Source organism: Haliotis rubra, unplaced genomic scaffold (genome assembly GCF_003918875.1).
Source record: "Haliotis rubra isolate DU_JTF1 unplaced genomic scaffold, ASM391887v1 Scf55, whole genome shotgun sequence".
Taxonomy (NCBI): Eukaryota; Metazoa; Mollusca; class Gastropoda; order Lepetellida; family Haliotidae; genus Haliotis; species Haliotis rubra.
In genome coordinates, this window is record NW_025767246.1 from 546,980 (window position 1) to 570,086 (window position 23,107).

Genomic DNA, 23,107 nt, shown 5'->3' on the forward strand with positions numbered 1-23,107 from the left:
AAGGTGGCCGGTACTGCCTGAATTTCCTTTCGTGAATTTGAGACCGGTTCGAAAGAGATCAAATCCTGTTCTGTTCTCAGTGAATTTTTACCATAGTTACTGAGACGCTTAGCTCCAAATTATCTGATTAGAAACAACCTCCAGTAATAACAGCATAACAGCTGAAACCCACGGAAACATCCGGGTTTCACCATCAGTGTCGAAGCTACACGGGAACCAGGCTGGTGTTCAGTGGCATTTGCAAAGTTTCTCAGGGAATAGAAGTTGCCTGGAGGAAGGGAGATAACCCAGGATAATCGACATTGTGAAAGAACTTCAAGCCAACATTTACATTCACAATTGGGGGAAAGGAAACTTGAAAAGGTAAAAATGACCCAAAGAAATATACTATTAAAAAAAGTTGAGAATCACCTATAATATTATTTGAAATATGGAAGAATAAGGTGATGTTCAACTTTTTTCAGTGGATGATCAAATTGTTTAAATAAATCACAAAACCAAACAGTTCTTTGATTTACATTTTATTACAAATAACTGATTAACTGGCATATAAAATGTTATTCATAGAAAAATACTTCTAAAACAGATCAACATTACCATCACGGCCACAGATGTTCCTTGATACAGTTCTTATGCAGAGAAAGAATGATTTAAAAAAACACTAACATTAAAAAGAGCAGAGGTATATCATTCCCCTTTTCATGCACAGAGATATCCTGGTAGAACAAAGAAAACATGTTTAAATCCAAGGACTCAGATCGAACTGATTAGCTGCAAAAAATAATATATTTCTATTTCCAACATCCAAAAAATGTAGTGAGTTTTGTTTTCCTTTTCAAGAAACACATCTACTGGGTATATTTTTTTGCTTCATTGTGAAGTGACTGATATTCAACAAACCAAAGATACAACACCCTAGAGGTGGTACAGTGGCAGTACCACCATGTAGAGGGGTGTTTCATTAACATTTCAACACATTCACACAAGCAATCACAAGATATATTACACATTCTTATGCCAGAACATCCATGCCACCATCAATCATTGAAAGGAGTAAATAACATACTATTTGTCCATTACGGAGTCTAAGACTGACTGACTGAGTTTAGTTTTACGCCGCTTTTAGCAATATTCCAGCAACATCACGGCAGGGACACCATATGACTTAAGAATATACACAAAAGAAATAGATGTGGTATAAATGACTGAGTCAGTTACTTTCCTTTTTACTTAATTTGAATTTTTTTTGTTTAAATGTGATGAATTATTTAAAGTTTAAATGAGAAAACTTGTCTATAAATGCCAATGTTCAATGATTTGTTTGTGATATAATTTTAAGTAGGTACAAAATATGGAAAAACACAAAAGAACTGACTAAAGAGTGAAAAACACATGAGAATTTCACTGCGAAATCGTAGCTGTATCAATAACAAGTGGATAATGTTGGATAGTACAAGCAAAACAATTATCTATGACTTTACCGTTCAATGAATGAATCCTCACTCTTGCTGAATTTTCATTGCTTCACAGAATCATTGTAAACTAGTATTACAATCAATGTAAAGCAGTATTACATCACTGCACACTATTGCAATCAATGTAAAGCAGTATTAAAACCATCATTATTGTAGTATCATAATCATTGTATAAAAACGTTTTTGAGATATGTAATAAATCGATATAAAATCAATGTTTTTTGTATTTGATCTATAAAACAATACCATATTTACAGTATTTACATATATTTACAGTTTTAATCAGGAAGTGGCAGAGTTAGCCGGAGCCGACTGTTGCCATATGATATATGTACAAATGAACAACCTACATCAACTGGCATAACACCAACATAATGAAAACTTTAATGATTGAGCTACTCATAAGAACATCCATATCTTTTCCCAAAGTGAACTAATTCTTGAAAATACTTTTGTCAGCAAGACCTGAGCCTTGTAACTTACTAGAGCCCAAAATGAACTTACATTCCAAAAAGTATACACCAGTATTAAAATGTATTTCTTTATTAATTCAGACTAAGATTTAGAGTATTAGCACTTGTCAAAGATAAAGGAAATCATACATTTTCAAGGTTTGAGATGATTTCATTTGACGTGGGTTGAATTTTAATTGTCAAACACATTTTTAAACATTGAATTCATCCTGTAAGGCATCTTGTAACCAAGGTAACTGCATCCCATCTGGATCTTATATTTGTCAGCACATTATTCAAACTATATTACATCAATATCTAACAGTGTATTTCCCTCCAGCCTCATGTACCATTGTAAGACACTTTGATTTCTTTCAACAGGACAAAATTGTGAAAATACCTGCTTTCATTCAGGAAACTTTTCTAGTTTTCCTAAATGACACTATTGCTCTGTATCAAAATTTTAAATCTGCCATAATCAAGAATTTGAGTCTGAGACATCTTGACTCTGATACCATGCGGATAACAAGTATTCAATATCCTTGAGAATGGTTTTAAGAATACCCAAGTGGTATTCTGTGAAAGATTTCTGCCAACATCAAGAAAACCTTTCAGAACACCCAAATTAGATCAATTGGGTACACGAAGCAAGCAACTGTTGTAAACAAGGTCATCAGTTACATATGAAGGTTAATGACAATTCCTGGACAAAAAGTAATTGCATAGTAATTGTCAAATGAAGGAACTGTTGCCATCTTATTGTTATGTCCTCTGTAGCAAGGTGAGAGTCAGGACAGAGATGAAGAGAGAGAATTTAAGTGATGGATAGGTGGCGCTGCTCAACACGTAGATGACCGTCGGCTTCCTGTAGGGGTCAATGCCGGGGTCAAACCTCTGTGGGCAGTCGTCATCTGGAAACAAGTAATGACAAGCATGATATTAAGTCTGGTATGTTGTTTGTTTGTTTATGGTTTGACAATGCACTTAGCAATATTCCAGCTTTTTGACAGAGGTTTGTAACTAATTGAATCTGGACCAGACAATCCAGTGATTGACATTATGAGCATCAGTCTAAGCAAATTTGGATATGATGACCTGCATCAAGCAAAGCAGCAAACCTGACCACTTGATTCTGTTTTGCGAGGTACAACATGCATGGGTTTCTGATGATCAAGTCTGACAGATTTCTACTGGTCATGATATTTAGCACAGATTCAGTGTTTGCATTGAACATATTGAACATAGTGAGTGAGTGAGTGAGTGAGTTTAGTTTTACGCGGCACTCAGCAATATTCCAGCTATATGGCAGCAGTCTGTAAATAATCAAGTCTGGACTAGACACTCCAGTGATCAACAGCATGGACATCGATCTGCGTAAAGGGGAACCGATGACATGAACATTGTAAAGCTTTGACTGACGGATGTTGGCTAGCTAAGCCTGACAATAACAGGGTATAACCTTCCTATTTATACATATGCTTTACACCATTCTAAAAGCTGATTGGTCAGTTGAAGCAATGAGAGCCACATTACCTAATCAAGAAATTTATTGTCATGTATTGTTCATGCTGTCCCTGACTGAAGGGTTTTAGTATTAATCAGACCAGTGAGTACCGATGTCATTTAGTATCGATCTCCAATGATTATCAGTTCTAAATACTGATGGCAGTTGGGACTTTGGTATCAATGAGTTATGAGTGAGTGAGTGAGTTGGGTTTTACGTCACTTTTAGCAATATTCAAGCAATATCACGGCGGGGGAGACCATAAAAAGGCTTCACACATTGTGCCCATGTGGGGATTCGAACCTGGGTCGTCAGTGTGACGAGCCGACGCTTTAACCATTAGGCTACCCCACTGCCCCCAATGAGTTATAAAGTGCTCATGGCAGCTATTGCGGTACTCACAGAGTCTCTCGTTCTCATAGAGCTCCATGCTGAGGCCAGTCCCCTCCAGCTGGTAACTGCTGGCTTTCTGGTCTCTCGGACAGCGGGCAGTCTGGGCTCGGGACATCACAATATCTGTCCAGCTCAGTCTCTCATACACCTGAAGAGTCAATGCGTCCAATATAACACAAGAAATGTCACGGATTTATTGCAGATTGAAACTAACATTATTTTACCCCTGTGAAACAATGACTGTTTATGTCCCCAATTACAAATTGTACATGATGAGGTGAGGTGAAATTGGGTTTAACTTCGTGCTTAAGAATATTTCGCTCATATAACGACGTGCATGCATGTGTATGTGTATGTGCGGCTGCTTGTACTAGCCCAGACTGAAGCTGGTTTTATAGGGCTAGCCCACTGAGAAACCATGCCGCAGTGAAGCATATATACCCCACTCAGACACATTATACTGACTCCGAGCTGACCAGTCTTTGTTGTACCCATTAATGCAGAGCGCCAGATAGGGACCAACAAGTACCATATTTTAACGTCTTTTGGTATGACGCGATCGGGGATTGAACCCGCGACCTTCCGCTCTCCGGGCGGACGCTCTAACCACTACACCACGGAGGCGGTCAAATTGTACATGATAAGTTCAAGGACATAATTGTTCTTTATCTTAATGATCATTCACCACAGGGGTTCAACAAGTGTTAATCCATTTACCAGTAATCTAGCTTTGATTCATTATCCAATGAAATATCTATATTTTGCATTATGTTAAAAAAATTTATGACAAAACAACTAATGAACATCAGAGACAAACTGGAATACACTACACTGTTGAGGACCCAGAAGTTCATGATGGAGTGTGCTTACCCAGCAACGGAACTCTGAAATGGCATCCTCCTCGTCGTAGGTGATGAGGTAGGACTTCATGTCTTCCATCCAGAAGCCCACACAGGTCAGGATGTGGTCGGCCTCATCTGCACAACACAGGAAGGATGCACAACATCAGCTAAAACTGCATAAGATCGGCATCAACCTGCACAACATCAGCATCAACCTGCACAACATTCAACAACTGCAGGAACTTCACCAAAGGTCATCCACCAAATGACAGAGTGACTTAACAAGCTAACTCTATTCTCCACATGGCCGTTCCCCCACTGACAGAGTGATTCAACAAGTGCAGGATATTCCCAAAAGGTCACCTTTCTAATGACAGAGTGACTTAATATGCTAACTCTATTCTCCACACGGCCGTTCCCCCCACTGACAGCGTGATTCAACAAGTGCAGGATATTCCCAAAAGGTCACCCTTCTAATGACAGGGCAGATTAACAAGCTCACCGTATTCTCCAATTGGTCGTCCTCGGTAGTCAACAGACTCGCAATACTCCGCATCCACCTCGATCTTAGACTTGTCCTGGCTGCAGGATTTGAACTCGGACACCGTGATCCGGCAGTCGACCTGGACACGTGGTCGGTCAGTCACGCCGCGGATCCTGGTGGCGTACTTCTCCATCCAGTGCATGGCGTTTTGGACGAACCTGTAGCGGCCAGCAATTGGACAGGCCACAGGGGAGGGTGGATTCACTGAAACATAGTCTTAAGTCAGCCGGGATGCTATGGTTTGGTTGTTGTTTAACGCTGCACTCAGCACTATTCCAGTTATATGGTGGCGGTCTGTAAATAATCGGGTCTGGGTCCCGTTCCTCAAAGCGATCGTAGTGCTAAGATGATCGTAACTCCCATACTTTAACATAGACTTACGACTGTTGTAGCACTACAATCGCTTTGAGGAACAGGCCCCTGGACCAGACAATCCAGTGTTGGTTTGTTGGTTGTTTAAAGCGCTGCACTCAGCAATATTTTTTAAGATTGGGGGGTCAAATCTGTCAACATAAAGATAAACTAGGAAGCCCCTAGAACATATGCAGTAATCAAGTTATTTTATCAAATGTGTGAAAGAAAGTCAGTGATGTTGTTACTCACAGATGAGAACCTCATACTTCCAGTCTGTGTCATCTCGGTTGAAGGTGAAGGACATCCAACTGCACGCCTCTCGGAACTTCTGTTCCAGGTAGTTGGGATTTGCCATCTCATCTTTTGTTAACCGGGACGGTTTTCCTGTTGAAGTGGAGAATGAGTGAGTGAGTTAATTTTTGTGCGGCTTTTAGCAATATTCCAGCAATATCACAGTGTGGGACACCAGAAATGGGCTTCACACATTGTACCCATGTGGGGAATCGAACGCGTTAACCACTAGGCCACCCCACCGCCCCGTTCAAGTGGAGAGAGATCAGGTCAGCAGGGATGGACATAACTTCAAAATTGCTAGTGTACTCTGGTACAGTGGCCCATGTAAAATCCCTTGCCCTGAAAATTTTTCCACTATACCGGCCGTTTTCTTGTTGATTTTTTAAATAAACAACATAATTAATATTGGAATATCAACTGGACACCGGTACAGTGTGATATAAAAATTTGCTTGCCCGACAGATAAAAACACTGGACTCGGGTGTCGGGTAATGGGTTATTTCCACCCCTGGGTCAGACTTGTGTGGTCAAAGTCTACAGCATTAGTACTAGGAAACCTTTGACTCCAAATCTTAAAATCACAGACAACTTTATATATGCTGACATTGATTTATATATATCCTTCAAAGCTTATATATGGCACCAGTGGTCATCAAATGACACTAAACCTTCTCAGAAATGAGGACAAACAGAATATTTAAACAATATCATGACATTTGTCCCAGTTTGCCTGCCAAAGGTGTTTGGTTTGGATTCCTAAACAGATATAACGATACCGTAATAGTCATTGTGCTGGTCTGTAATTCATCATGAACTCTAATTACTGCTAAGCATGTTACAATGGTAACTGACATCCACCCATCACTGTAGATACTGTAAACGTATTATATTTCGCGCAGGTTTTATTTTCGCGCAAAACATTTTAGCGCGAAAATTTATACACCGCGAATAAACCTGTCATTCATTCAGTCTAGCCACGCTCGCTCCTGAGTTGTTACCATAACACATCAAGTTTGAAGACAGAAATCTACGGGAATCTTAAAATGACGACTGATAGTAGCATAAAGAATCATACTTAACTGTCGCTGTAATGTATTGCCCAAAACATGATTAAATAATGAGCCAAATCCCATCGACGAATTAGCGAAAACAGCAATATGTGTTGTGGCTGCCATGGAAATTGGTCACATGACAGATGGTTTGATACAAAACAGATTACCATGAAACGACTCGGAAAGAAATAATACAGCAGTATTTTATTTATTCATTAAGATTTTATTTACCAGTACATCATGAAGCTTAATAGTCACTTAACACTCAATCATCTCATTCACAACAACCCGGCTTGTTTGAAATCACAAAGAGCTTCATATACAGTAGAAGTTAATTCGTCAGATCGTCAGAATTTGGAACATAAGACTGATGTGTTGTTCATCTCTTCCGTGAGTAAACGGATTACTGTGTACTAGTATATCGCACAGATAGGGATTTCCTGTGAGTAAGCAATAAACGCCGCCTGACAGGTTAAGCCACTCTGTTTGTTTTCACTGCTATTAGTGGCGGCCAAAGAGACAGCTGGCAGTTCCTGCAATTACTGATTGCGCGAATAATTGACCGCACGATGTAGTCTAAACTGTCAATTCCACGAAAATTGCACCACGCGAAAATAAGTACGTTTACATTTCCATTTCCTACGACTCACTGATGTTAAGCATCGCTAATTCACTTACCCACACGGTAGCGCACGATGCCGTGGTGACGAGGGAGAATGTCGTAACAGACAAAGTCCACCTCACTGAAGGCAAAAGATACAGATGTCAAACAAACATTGCATGGGTCTGCCAAGTTTGAAACTTTGAAGATACATGGTACACTAACTGAGTAAAGAGATTCTTTATACAGTCAATGAATATTACGCTGCCTAGCTGTGAAAGGTATTAGAGCTCGGATAGGAAACTTGGGGAGTGAAACAATTCAACAGAAACCTGACACCGGTCATATTGTACACAACTCCATAACCCTGTGGTTACCCTCAAATACCTCTACTGTACCTAACTCTATGTTTATATTGTACACAACTCCATAACCCTGTGGTTACCCTCAAATACCTCTACTGTACCTAACTCTATGTTTATATTGTACACAACTCCATAATCCTATGGTTACCCTCAAATACCTCTACTCTACCTAACTCCATGTTTATATTGTACACAACCCCATAACCCTGTGGTTACCCTCAAATAACTCTACTGCACATAACTCCAGGTTTATACTTACATATCTCCATAACCCTGTGGTTACCCTCAAATAACTCTACTGTATCTAACTCCAGGTTTATATTGTACACAACTCCATAACCCTGTGGTTACCCTCAAATAACTCTACTGCACATAACTCCAGGTTTATACTTTACATATCTCCATAACCCTGTGGTTACCCTCAAATACCTCTACTGTACCTAACTCCATGTTTATATTGTACACAACTCCATAATCCTATGGTTACCCTCAAATACCTCTACTGTACCTAACTCCATGTTTATATTGTACACAACTCCATAATCCTATGGTTACCCTCAAATACCTCTACTGCACATAACTCCATGTTTATATTGTACACAACTCCATAACCCTGTGGTTACCCTCAAATACCTCTACTGTACCTAACTCTATGTTTATATTGTACACAACTCCATAATCCTATGGTTACCCTCAAATACCTCTACTGTACCTAACTCTATGTTTATATTGTACACAACTCCATAACCCTGTGGTTACCCTCAAATAACTCTACTGTACCTAACTCCAGGTTAAATTGTACACAACCCCATAACCCTGTGGTTACCCTCAAATAACTCTACTGCACATAACTCCAGGTTTATACTTGCATATCTCCATAACCCTGTGGTTACCCTCAAATACCTCTACTGTACCTAACTCCATGTTTATATTGTACACAACTCCATAACCCTGTGGTTACCCTCAAATAACTCTACTGCACATAACTCCAGGTTTATACTTTACAGATCTCCATAACCCTGTGGTTACCCTCAAATACCTCTACTGTACCTAACTCCATGTTTATATTGTACACAACTCCATAACCCTGTGGCTACCCTCAAATACCTCTACTGCACATAACTCTATGTTTATATTGTACACAACTCCATAACCCTGTGGTTACCCTCAAATACCTCTACTGTACCTAACTCCATGTTTATATTGTACACAACTCCATAACCCTGTGGTTACCCTCAAATAACTCTACTGCACATAACTCCAGGTTTATACTTACATATCTCCATAACCCTGTGGTTACCCTCAAATACCTCTACTGTACCTAACTCCATGTTTATATTGTACACAACTCCATAACCCTGTGGTTACCCTCAAATACCTCTACTGTACCTAACTCTATGTTTATATTGTACACAACTCCATAATCCTATGGTTACCCTCAAATACCTCTACTCTACCTAACTCCATGTTTATATTGTACACAACCCCATAACCCTGTGGTTACCCTCAAATAACTCTACTGCACATAACTCCAGGTTTATACTTACATATCTCCATAACCCTGTGGTTACCCTCAAATAACTCTACTGTATCTAACTCCAGGTTTATATTGTACACAACTCCATAACCCTGTGGTTACCCTCAAATAACTCTCTACTGCACATAACTCCAGGTTTATACTTTACATATCTCCATAACCCTGTGGTTACCCTCAAATACCTCTACTGTACCTAACTCCATGTTTATATTGTACACAACTCCATAATCCTATGGTTACCCTCAAATACCTCTACTGTACCTAACTCCATGTTTATATTGTACACAACTCCATAATCCTATGGTTACCCTCAAATACCTCTACTGCACATAACTCCATGTTTATATTGTACACAACTCCATAACCCTGTGGTTACCCTCAAATACCTCTACTGTACCTAACTCTATGTTTATATTGTACACAACTCCATAATCCTATGGTTACCCTCAAATACCTCTACTGTACCTAACTCTATGTTTATATTGTACACAACTCCATAACCCTGTGGTTACCCTCAAATAACTCTACTGTACCTAACTCCAGGTTAAATTGTACACAACCCCATAACCCTGTGGTTACCCTCAAATAACTCTACTGCACATAACTCCAGGTTTATACTTGCATATCTCCATAACCCTGTGGTTACCCTCAAATACCTCTACTGTACCTAACTCCATGTTTATATTGTACACAACTCCATAACCCTGTGGTTACCCTCAAATAACTCTACTGCACATAACTCCAGGTTTATACTTTACAGATCTCCATAACCCTGTGGTTACCCTCAAATACCTCTACTGTACCTAACTCCATGTTTATATTGTACACAACTCCATAACCCTGTGGCTACCCTCAAATACCTCTACTGCACATAACTCTATGTTTATATTGTACACAACTCCATAACCCTGTGGTTACCCTCAAATACCTCTACTGTACCTAACTCCATGTTTATATTGTACACAACTCCATAACCCTGTGGTTACCCTCAAATAACTCTACTGCACATAACTCCAGGTTTATACTTACATATCTCCATAACCCTGTGGTTACCCTCAAATACCTCTACTGTACCTAACTCCATGTTTATATTGTACACAACTCCATAACCCTGTGGTTACCCTCAAATAACTCTACTGTACCTAACTCCAGGTTAAATTGTACACAACCCCATAACCCTGTGGTTACCCTCAAATAACTCTACTGCACATAACTCCAGGTTTATACTTGCATATCTCCATAACCCTGTGGTTACCCTCAAATACCTCTACTGCACATAACTCCAGGTTTATACTTTACAGATCTCCATAACCCTGTGGTTACCCTCAAATACCTCTACTGTACCTAACTCCATGTTTATATTGTACACAACTCCATAACCCTGTGGTTACCCTCAAATAACTCTACTGCACATAACTCCAGGTTTATACTTACATATCTCCATAACCCTGTGGTTACCCTCAAATACCTCTACTGTACCTAACTCCATGTTTATATTGTACACAACTCCATAACCCTGTGGTTACCCTCAAATAACTCTACTGTACCTAACTCCAGGTTAAATTGTACACAACCCCATAACCCTGTGGTTACCCTCAAATAACTCTACTGCACATAACTCCAGGTTTATACTTGCATATCTCCATAACCCTGTGGTTACCCTCAAATACCTCTACTGCACATAACTCCAGGTTTATACTTTACAGATCTCCATAACCCTGTGGTTACCCTCAAATACCTCTACTGTACCTAACTCCATGTTTATATTGTACACAACTCCATAACCCTGTGGCTACCCTCAAATACCTCTACTGTACCTAACTCCATGTTTATATTGTACACAACTCCATAACCCTGTGGTTACCCTCAAATAACTCTACTGCACATAACTCCAGGTTTATACTTTACAGATCTCCATAACCCTGTGGTTACCCTCAAATACCTCTACTGTACCTAACTCCATGTTTATATTGTACACAACTCCATAACCCTGTGGCTACCCTCAAATACCTCTACTGCACATAACTCTATGTTTATATTGTACACAACTCCATAACCCTGTGGTTACCCTCAAATACCTCTACTGTACCTAACTCCATGTTTATATTGTACACAACTCCATAACCCTGTGGTTACCCTCAAATAACTCTACTGCACATAACTCCAGGTTTATACTTACATATCTCCATAACCCTGTGGTTACCCTCAAATACCTCTACTGTACCTAACTCCATGTTTATATTGTACACAACTCCATAACCCTGTGGTTACCCTCAAATAACTCTACTGCACATAACTCCAGGTTTATACTTTACAGATCTCCATAACCCTGTGGTTACCCTCAAATACCTCTACTGTACCTAACTCCATGTTTATATTGTACACAACTCCATAACCCTGTGGCTACCCTCAAATACCTCTACTGCACATAACTCTATGTTTATATTGTACACAACTCCATAACCCTGTGGTTACCCTCAAATACCTCTACTGTACCTAACTCCATGTTTATATTGTACACAACTCCATAACCCTGTGGTTACCCTCAAATACCTCTACTGTACCTAACTCCATGTTTATATTGTACATATCTCCATAACCCTGTGGTTACCCTCAAATACCTCTACTGTACCTAACTCCATGTTTATATTGTACACAACTCCATAACCCTGTGGTTACCCTCAAATACCTCTACTCTACCTAACTCTATGTTTATATTGTACACAACTCCATAACCCTGTGGTTACCCTCAAATAACTCTACTGCACATAACTCCAGGTTTATATTGTACACAACTCCATAACCCTGTGGTTACCCTCAAATACCTCTACTGTACCTAACTCCATGTTTATATTGTACATATCTCCATAACCCTGTGGTTACCCTCAAATACCTCTACTGTACCTAACTCCATGTTTATATTGTACACAACTCCATAACCCTGTGGTTACCCTCAAATAACTCTACTGCACATAACTCCAGGTTTATATTGTACACAACTCCATAACCCTGTGGTTACCCTCAAATACCTCTACTCTACCTAACTCTATGTTTATATTGTACACAACTCCATAACCCTGTGGTTACCCTCAAATAACTCTACTGCACATAACTCCATGTTTATATTGTACACAACTCCATAACCCTGTGGTTACCCTCAAATACCTCTACTCTACCTAACTCCATGTTTATATTGTACACAACTCCATAACCCTGTGGTTACCCTCAAATACCTCTACTCTACCTAACTCCATGTTTATATTGTACACAACTCCATAACCCTGTGGTTACCCTCAAATACCTCTACTCTACCTAACTCCATGTTTATATTGTACATATCTCCATAACCCTGTGGCTATACTGTACATAACTCCATGGTTAGACCATACATAACTTATCAATAAAATTCTTATACTAGGTGAATTACAAAACAAAAATCAGCGAAACTATCACCGGTTTAAGATTTGACAGTGTCCCACAGTCAGGCTCAGCAAGGTAATATTCCGATGTTATATTCTGAACACTGACTTAACCAAAACCAATATTTCTAATGAGCATACCATTTCCCGACGATGACCTTGGTCATGAGGAACCGGGTTCCAAGCGTCTGTTGGCATGACAGATACGTCTCCTCAAACTCAAACTCATTCTTGCGGGTCATGTAGTAGACGTGTGTGTCGTTGACGGTGACATCAGAACGGAACTGAAGTCCCTGTGTGAACCACAGTCCTGAGATGTTTCTGGGGAGGTTGCACTGTGATGTCATGTACTGTGTCTGAGGCGGGACTGGAAAGAAGGTACATCATATAGGTCATAAGGGCTGGAAGACAGAGCTCCAGATAAGATTTAGCTCATGTGGGTACTGTACCCACTGTATTTTTTGGGAGTGGGTATTATGAATGTTGAGTGGGTATTTCATTTTCCGTTACCCACTGCTTTCAAATATGTGCGTATTTCAGTCATATTACTCACCTAAGTATTATGTCATTGAGTAAGTTTACTAAGCAGGTATGTTCTGCCTCATGTCATACCTAATCAAAACCAAGTTAAATATAATGGAAATGATTTCATAAAAAATCACTCATCCTATACTGACAGTACAACACTAGTCCTATACTAACAGTACAACTTGATAGCAACCGATGTTTTTTTCGTTATGCAAGCGATTTTCATAAATATATTCCGTACGCATTTGTTTTAAACTTTTTGCGTATCTAACATTTTAAATGCGTAATTGGTACACCACAATTATTTTTCAGTGCGTAATTGGACATTTTCTATGCGGATTTTACCCGGATACGCAGCTTATCTGGGCCTCTGGGAAGATTCACTGTAGGACCCAGTATTCGAACTCATAGCCGACCAGGAGGCCCAGCGCCGGTTGTTATTGTATCGGGCCGGCTGTTTCAGATATTTGCAGGCCCTTGTGGCTTTCAGTAAATTATCTGTCAATGTTTTTTTCAACTGGAATCTTTCCCATAATTTGTTTTCTTTATTAATGTTAGGCAATCATACATGATCAATCATGTTACAAATACCAGACAGTTTCACGTCCAAGTATTTCAGCACTTTGCATAGGAATGTCAACACCAGTCTTTCACAAATAAAACGTTTCTCCATGTCATAGGCTTCGCTAATTGATTTTGCAGAAACCGTGTACAATGTAGTCGATTTTGTTTTTATCGGTTTGACTTTAACAAAATGGACCTGCAGATTTCATTCAGGGCCTGCGGATTTTAAAGCCTGCAGGCGGCAGCAGGCCCTGATGACCAACTGACAAATTAAAGTATTGCAAACATGGGTAGGACCCCCATATGTCTATCAGAAATGGGACATTGCACGTTGTACTAAGAGATTCACTCACTTCTTCTTAGCACCAGCCTGACGGGGCCGTCGTAGATGCTGTTGAGCTTGCTGCAGTCGGCAAAACGGGACATCACCCATCTGATTGTATTGTCGGCTGACTTCTGGTTCTTCAAGGTCATCTGAAGGAGATGGAAATACCCTGAATTTTCCATTAATGTACAAAAGGCGAGATGACAGTTTGCCTCATCAAGCTAGTCCTTCAATAGGACAATACATTACCTGTCCAAAGTGGTTGCATCAATAACACAATTGGGAATGTTTACACTCTGGAAATGTTATTGTCAACGGATGTGGATTTGGGGTAGAATATCCATCTCTGATAATATGTAGATACATCCCTGTGTTCAAGACAGGTTTTAAGTTAAGCACTTACCAAGCACTTAAATCTCTCTCTTCGGTCCTTCTCAACTGTGTCAGCGATGGCGGCGAAGGTGTAACCGGTGTTCCCAATCATAGCGAACCAGCTCCCCATACATTGGTACCGGACAGCTGAAACCAATAGGTCACACTCGTCAATGGAAACATAGACATTCTTCTTGGCGACTGAATTGTGTTTAAAGCTGTCTCTACTCCTCTTAACAAAAACATGACACACAACCGAAATTTTGTCTACTCTATCACTGGCATCAGCTTCATTTAATCAGCTTCTTTATTCAACATATTACCAAATAGATCCCTAGACAAATTTCAGAGCTATATGTGAATCATCTTTTAAACAGGTATGAGTGCCCCATACTAACACCAAATATATACGTAACATCTGTATTATGCTGTACATCCAGTAAATATTGTAAAATATGCTCAGTCTCTAAACATAAAGTTATAGTTGCAATATGCATTGTCAAAATGTACGCTCCCAGTGAACATATTACAGAAAATCAGCTGGGCATAAAAGACAAGCAAACAAAAAACAACCCAAAAAACAAAATGCATTCAGGCACTGTAATAAGTTCTTCAATGTCTCTAACATAGCTTTTAGGGACCGTTCAAAATTTATTATTCATCCCCCACCCCCCCTCTCCCCCAACGATGAAAATTAAGATTGAAAACTCATATGACAGAATGAGGTATTATCATTGACCACAGACCGTTCATAATTTATTATTCATCTCCTACCCCCCACCTCTCCCCCCACGATGAAAATTAAGATTGAAAACTCATATGACAGAATGAGGTGTTATCATTGACATAACAATGGTGTGATGTTTCGGTTTCAATGGTGCAGGTTTCTGAGAAGAATATGTAAACACCGGATGATGTACACTCAGCTGACAGGTGTATGCATAATCCAACAAACGTGTGTGAGTGAGTTTATTTTTACGCCACACTCAGCAATATTCCAGCTATATATGGCAGCAGTCTGTAAATAAGTTTGGACCAGACAGTCCAGTGATCAACAGCATGAGCATCGATCTGCGCAATTGGGAACCGATGACATGTGTCAACCAAATCAGCGAGCCTGACCACCCGATCCCGTTAGACGCCTCTTACGACAAGCATGGGTTAGTGAAGATCAATTCTAACCCCGGACCTTCACGGGTTACTCCAACAAAAGAAAACTGAAAGACTCACTCTGTGAGAAGGATGTGGACACCGCTCTACACTTGTCGTAGTACATTAGGAACACCTCGTTGTCCACGTAGGCGGAACCAGGGTCCTGACAGGCCTGGATGGTGCTGCCGGGTGTGTCACAGATACCGCCACCGCCCCAGTTGACTTCGTATGTGAACTGGAAGACACCCTCCCATGTGTCGATACAGTTGACGGTTTGGATAGTCATTCCTGCAGAAAAAAATAAAGTGTTACAGACAGGGGAGACAATCAGGCTGTGAGTCCAGGTCATTATCCTGTGGGTGAAGGTCATCAAGGGGGACAACCTGGCAGTGTCTGGATTGTGATCCAGGACTGACTGACTGAGTTTGGTTTTACGCCGCTTTTAGCAATATTCCAGCAATATCGCGGCGGGGGACACCAGACATGGGCTTCACTCATTGTACCCATGTGGGGATTCGAACCCGGGTCTTCGGCGTGACGAGCCAACGCTTTAACTACTAGACTACCCCACCGCCCCTTTGTCAGAATATACACAAAGTTAAGTCTTTAATCATGGGCTGCTCCCAAAGTACGTTCAGGACGAGTTTTGTTGGTAACCCACTCACAACTCATGTGAAATGTGTTGATTTCTGTCAGATTCACTCATATTTCCCTATATTAACAATGTTACAGCTACATGTCCGTGGTCTGTAAACAACCGAGACTGGACCAGACAATCCAGTGATCAACAGCATGAGCATCAATCTACAAAATTAGGATACAATGACATGTGTCAACCAAGTCAGCGAGCCTGACCACTCGATCCCTTTAGTCGCCTCTTACGACAAGCATGGGTTACTGAAGATCAGTTCTTATCCGGATCTTCACTGGTCAAGTTCATGACCAAAGCCAATGATGTGCAGCAACATCATTACACATTGGCAGGACTATGTACAGGAGATTAAAATACTCAAATTTGGCAATTCACAAATACTCACTGAACATAGTGATGACTTGGTCCACGGCAGGGAGCTGTCTGATGCCTGTGCACATGTTTTCAAAACCATTGTCACTTGTGAAACAGTCACCTGCAAGAAACAGATTGTATCATTTAATTCATTGCTGTTGTATCATTGAAAATCAATGTTGTATCATTGTAGTAGTATCACTTATATCATTGTTGTACTGCTGTTGTAAAATTGGTAAATCAATGTTGCATCGTTGTTGTACCGAGCTTGTATCATTGTTAAATTAATGCTGCATTATTGTTGTATCATTGTTGTATTATTACTGCATTATTGTTGTAGTGGTTATATCACGGTTGTATCATTGTTAAATCAATGTTCCATTTTTTGTTGTATTGCTGTTGTATTATTGTTGCATCATTGTTGTATTGCTGTTATATCATGGTTGTATCATTGTTGTATTATTGTTGCACCATTGTTGTATTGTTGTTGTATTATTGTTGTATTGCTGTTATATCACAGTTGTATCATTGCTAAATCAATGTTGTATCATTGTTGTATTGCTGTTGTATAATTGTTAAATCAATGTTGTATCATTGTTGTATTGCTGTTGTATCATGTGTATCATTGTAGTTTTTAGACTGCTTTTGCATCATTGTTCATGAATTTATCTAATTAAGCGCAACTGGTCTCAAGTAAATACACAATTGAAATGAAAACTAGCTTCATGTATGACTTTCCACATGGTGTGAGAGATAACTTGAATTACAATCAGTGAATGCTCAGAGTAAGCGATTTGCTTTATTCTGTGTCAGCATGCCCAGGGGAGTTGTGTTCATAATATTAACCACTGTTTGCTCCAGACTTGACATAGCATGTACATCCTCTTTGACATTTCAGAGAAATACAGCTAAGAGCTTTAACCAAAGCCCAAACGAAAATAAAATAATTCACTTATCAGTTATAAAACAAATATACATAAGTTTTCAAATTCAGATTTACAAAGTCTCAACTTGTCTTGTAATATTATAATAAATCATGGTAAATGAGACTACTGTTGTGTCTTCTGTTTTGGTAGAAATTGTTTATTGTGTTTTTTTCAATATTTTACCTCAGGTTTTATTTAAAGCAATACAGTATTTTGTATTCTATTTCAGGATCAATGACACAATATAATCTTCAAAATCTGAAGGCTATTGAAACCAACAGTGCTACATTTCAAAACATAAAAAAGTTGCTTCATTCAGTCAGATTCAACAATATCAAACATGGCGCTAGAGACAACAAATTGGTTCTTACTCTGTCGGTACTGAAGAATGTTCTTTGTTCTGTACAATATATCCACACACACGAGGCACAAGCTGTTCTGATTACTGAAATACAAATAAAGCATGTTAGTTAGGTTAATATTCATAGGCTACCAAACCTATACAAAAGTGAGTGAGTTTTACGCCGCTTTTTGCAATATTCCAGCAATATCCCGACAAGGGACACCATTAACCATGTTAATCGGCTTCACACATTGTACCCATGTGGCAATTGAACCCGGGTCTTCGGGGTGACGAGTAAACTCTTAACCACAAGGCCACCCCACCGTTCCCCTACAAAACAGTGTATCTGTTAAGTAAGGCTGCAACGAATATACTACGAGGTGAATGCGATATATTTTATAAATATGGTATCTATCAAAGGTTATCGATTCTACACTAATGAAAAGTAAGAGTGAGTGAGTAAGGTTTTACGTTGTTTTTGGCAGCATACCAGCAATATCATGACAGGGACCGATGAAAAGAGGAAATGGCTACATACGTGTTGGGTCTCCTCAGGAGCATGGTGGCGTTGGTGCCCTCTAGCTTGAAGGTGTTGTTATGGATGTAGAGGTCCGAGCAGGTCATCTCTCCCCACTTCTGTTCGTTGACCACCGTCGTGATATCACGTCCGGCTTCCATGGAGTACCAGTCCCCCTTGAATATGGATGGAATGACACATTGTGTTGACGCTGGAGCAGAAACAACATTGTATTGTGAGTGGGTTTGGTTCACAGGGAATCATGTCAATGAAAAGTCAAACTCATTAATACTGTGTGAATTTGCGTTCATTCTCAAGACAATTCTACATTTGATGAGGCATTCTCCTAATTAAACATCCAATGTTGTTTAATTTCATCCCACTCTCCCAGCAAGGCGTTTTTCCAGCTATATGATGGCAGTCTGTAATCAAGTCTGGACCAGACAAGCTTGTGATTGACAAGAGCATTGATCAAAGCAACTTGGAAATGAAGACATGTGTCAACCAAGTCAGTGAGTCTGACTATCCAATCCAGGGCCCCGTTCCTCAAAGCGATCGTAGCGCTACGACAGTCGTAAGTCTATGTTAAAGTATGGGAGTTACGATCACCTTAGCGCTACGATCGCTTTGAGGAACGGGGCCCTGATAGCAACTTCTTACGACAAGCATGGGTTGCTGATGACTAATCCAGATGTTCTCAGGTCAGTTCGGTATTTACACATTTCTCTACTAATCTTTGTATTTCAATTTTGAAATCCCAATGTACCAATAGTAAACTGTTTTGTCTTTTTCAATGAGGCCAAGCTACAAAGAGGATGAGTGAAAAAAGGCAATCACTAAATCCTTATGGGGTCACCCATACATGAAAATAAGGCTTAGTTCTGAGTTATCAGCTATCCCACTAAAGCTATCTATAACTAAATATCAAATGTTTAGGATGTAATTTGGGGGAAACCTTAGCATTCTGATCAGTATAACAGGTTTTGAGTTGCCAGGAAGTTTGGCTGCAGCCAATCAGTATCAAAGTAAATAATGAAGTGCTCATCATTAGGAAAACGAGCACATTTTATTTATGATTGTGCTAATTGTCCTCTCGTTAGCTGGTCATAAAATGTTATCTAATTGGATTAAAATGTTAGTCTTGCTAAGCATCATTCTGACAATGCAAGGTTGATGTTCAACTTCTTATCTGGTGCTTATTGAAATTGACAGAAATTGACTGTTAGTACGCCCTTAGTTTATAATAACTGAGTAATTCTGAGTTAACAAACAGATGTGTCATTAACACAAATCATTTGTGGAAAGACAGCAAAAATAAAGCTTGAATTTAGGGAGAGCTTAGTGACTTTTAACATGTTTAAATCCCATCACTTGTAGCATTATCTTTATGGTTTAAAAGACTCTGCACAAGCTGTTTCTCATAGATTAGCAGTTCCTTAGAGATCCTGCTCCAACAACTATCAGTTGGTTCCCGAAAATGGAGGGTAAACCATGTAACAGTCTCCTCACAATCACGAGGTTTCAAGTCGTTGGGTCTTGTTGAAACTGACAAACGCGTTTCATTAATAATGATCAAATCAGGGTGTGTAATCAAACAAAATAGACATTTGCTGATTTGACTTATATCCTGGAGCTCTTTCCTTGGTAACGAACCCTCTGGTCGTAAAAAATTTGGAAATTTTGAGAGGGCAAAACATTTTAGAGAATCAAACCAGAATCCGGAAATGCCTGTACATACGAAATATCTGACATAATTCGAGACATCAAACGCGATGTGCGATATTTACCTGTCAAAAAGGTAATACGTGGTTAATGAAAAGTAATTTTACCTGATTGTATGCAGAACAAACCAATTAGGACAACTATAAAACAAGAGGTGCCCGACCACTTCAACAGCGCCATTTCGGTCGCTTAAAATGGCTGCTGAATGAGGTCAGATGAAAACGAGGCAGGTGTGTCACAGGTAAATTGTCACCTGTAATCAATCACGGATTTCATTGCATAAGAAAGGGCTTAGATTGGTTTGATAAATGTGTAAATGTATATTTATATAATAATAAGTATTATTTGTTCATATATTTGTGAATGACAGCACAACTTGACTTGCATTCCTCAGGTGTGACTCATTTTACGACACAAGGGAGGTAATCAAGGTGTGTCAACCATAAACGAAGTTTCCGTTTACCGGACAAGCACATTTTCACTGAATCAAAACGCGCGTATAAGGCAGGGTGGTGCTTACTGTGTATGAATTTACTTTACAGAATTTCGTTGTTTAAATTTTAAACAACATTATAAAATCGATTTCTTTATCACAAATTATAACTTAGATACAAGAATAAGTAAACAAGCAAATCTTCTATATGCCTCACAAGAACCTCAACCAAATCTTCGCCCGTGAATGTTGTATTCGTTATTTAATTATGATAGAAAACAATAACAGTGTTGATAATTTTTGCATCAATATTTGGCCAATGATTCATATGTACAATTCACCAGCTGATCGTTCTGTGAATAGCCCTTAAGTCATCATACTGGAGTTGGCCGCAAGGAGTTGCTTCCCTTTGACCAGCAACAACGAACCTCTACACGGCTTCTGAGTTGAATTAAGACGGCTGCATTTTGTCACACATGGAAGTGTTGTCAGTTACAGTACGCGAACTTTGAATAAAGACAGTTCCTGAAAATGTCTGTTTGTAAATGTGCGTAATGATGTCCTAGAATAACATTGCTGTAAACAGTTTTCAAAACTGGAATTATACCAACGGTTCATACATTTCTTGAGCAGCTAGGTAAGCCCACGCATGCAAATATATTCGGTTGTAGAATACTCACACTATCAACCACTGGTTTGCTGGACACAGGCCAGGTAATCCGCACCTGTCGTCGATGCAGGTGTGCTGCATGCAGTGGATGTCGATTCAAACGCCATGTGAAGACAAATCAACGCAGCCTGGAGTGTTGCTTATCAGAGATGGCCGTTAAAAACGTTCCACCGACAACTGCGGATTTAAGCAGTCAAGAGGACCGCCTGTTAACCCAACACAGAAGACTTTATATTCTAGCAGTACAGATGCACGTGTCCTTACTCAACACATGTAATTGTCAAAACACACAAAACAGATGAATATGTATTCACGTAATACAGATTCGTGTCTATTCACGTTATATGCAGATTTATGTCTATTAACGCAATACATATTCAGGTCTGTTCACGCAATATATATTAATCTCTAGTCACGCAATACAGGTTCATGTCTATTCACGTTATACAGATTTATGTCTATTCACGCAATACAGGTTCATGTCTATTCACGCAATACAGGTTCATGTCCCTTCACGTAATACAGGTTGTTATCTTACCGTCATGTAAAATACTTTAATTGCATTGGTCAATGACGGTTTAACAAGTTTCCGTGTGACAACTGGAAAAAATATTACCCGCTGCCACGGTAACCGCCAAGCTCTCCGCCGAGAAGCTGAAGCGCTAACACTCGTATGACGTCATAATATGACGCATGCCGTGCCCGGAGTTCGAAAACCGTTTGATCAGCTGCTTTTGTGTTTACTTTGTACAGATTTATTTTACCGACTTTCACTGCTTTATTTAAGCTATTTTATACATTGAGTGGTTTGCACACTCAGCTTAAACATAATTAACAATTTTTATAGCAGTTTTATGCTTGTCAGAATATGTTTCACTGATGTTAAAAATCCAGTCGAGAGGCAGACGCCATTTTAATTGCATGTCATAGTCGGTAGCGATCTTTAACATAAAATATTAATGATATTTTGTTACATTCAACATGGCGGTAAGATAAATATGTTGTTTCCTTTCCCTCGGGTAATACGGTCTGATGTACGCCTCTTTGTAGCAGTGTCATCCCTCGCCTACCGGCGAGGAGACGTACATCAGACCGTATTACGCTCGAGAGAAGCATACAACTTATAATGTCTCTTCACGTTATACAGATTTATGTCTATTCACGTTATGCAGATGTATGTCTCTTCACGTAATACAGGTTCATGTCTATTCACGTTATACAGATTTATGTCTATTCACCTTATACAGGTTCATGCCTCTTCACGTTATACAGATTTATGTCTATTCACGTTATACAGATTCATGTCTATTCACGTTATACAGGTTCATGTCTATTCACGTTATACTGATTTATGTCTATTCACGTTATACAGATTCATGTCTATTCACGTTATACAGGTTCATGTCTATTCACGTTATACAGATTCATTTCTATTGACGTTATACAGGTTCATGTCTCTTCACGTTATACAGGTTCATGTCCCTTCACGTTACACAGACTTATGTCTATTCAAGTTATACAGATTCATATCTATTCACGTTATACAGATTCATGTCTATTGACGTTATACAGGTTAGAGCGTCCGACCGGACAGCGGAAGGTCGCGGGTTCGATCCCCGGCCGCGTCATACCAAAAGACGTTAAAATATGGTACTTGTTGGTCCCTGCCTGGCGCTCGGCATTAATGGGTACAACAAGGACTGGTCGGCTCGGAGTC

At 39.5% G+C, this 23,107-nt stretch overlaps 1 protein-coding gene across 1 annotated transcript; it reads right to left on the bottom strand.

Moving 5' to 3' along the window:
• Nucleotides 1–505: 505 nt before the first annotated feature.
• On the bottom strand, nt 506–20,514 carry LOC124253673. The gene is made up of 14 exons (XM_046687489.1): nt 20,395–20,514; nt 18,587–18,776; nt 18,077–18,150; nt 16,811–16,900; nt 15,852–16,061; nt 14,653–14,768; nt 14,278–14,398; nt 12,974–13,199; nt 7,589–7,653; nt 5,814–5,948; nt 5,169–5,414; nt 4,695–4,801; nt 3,834–3,972; nt 506–2,838 (listed from the first exon to the last, which is right to left on the bottom strand). Exons 1-14 carry the CDS (start codon nt 20,465–20,467, stop codon nt 2,690–2,692), a joined length of 1,941 nt encoding a protein of 646 aa, XP_046543445.1. The 5' UTR covers nt 20,468–20,514; the 3' UTR covers nt 506–2,689.
• Nucleotides 20,515–23,107: the final 2,593 nt, after the last annotated feature.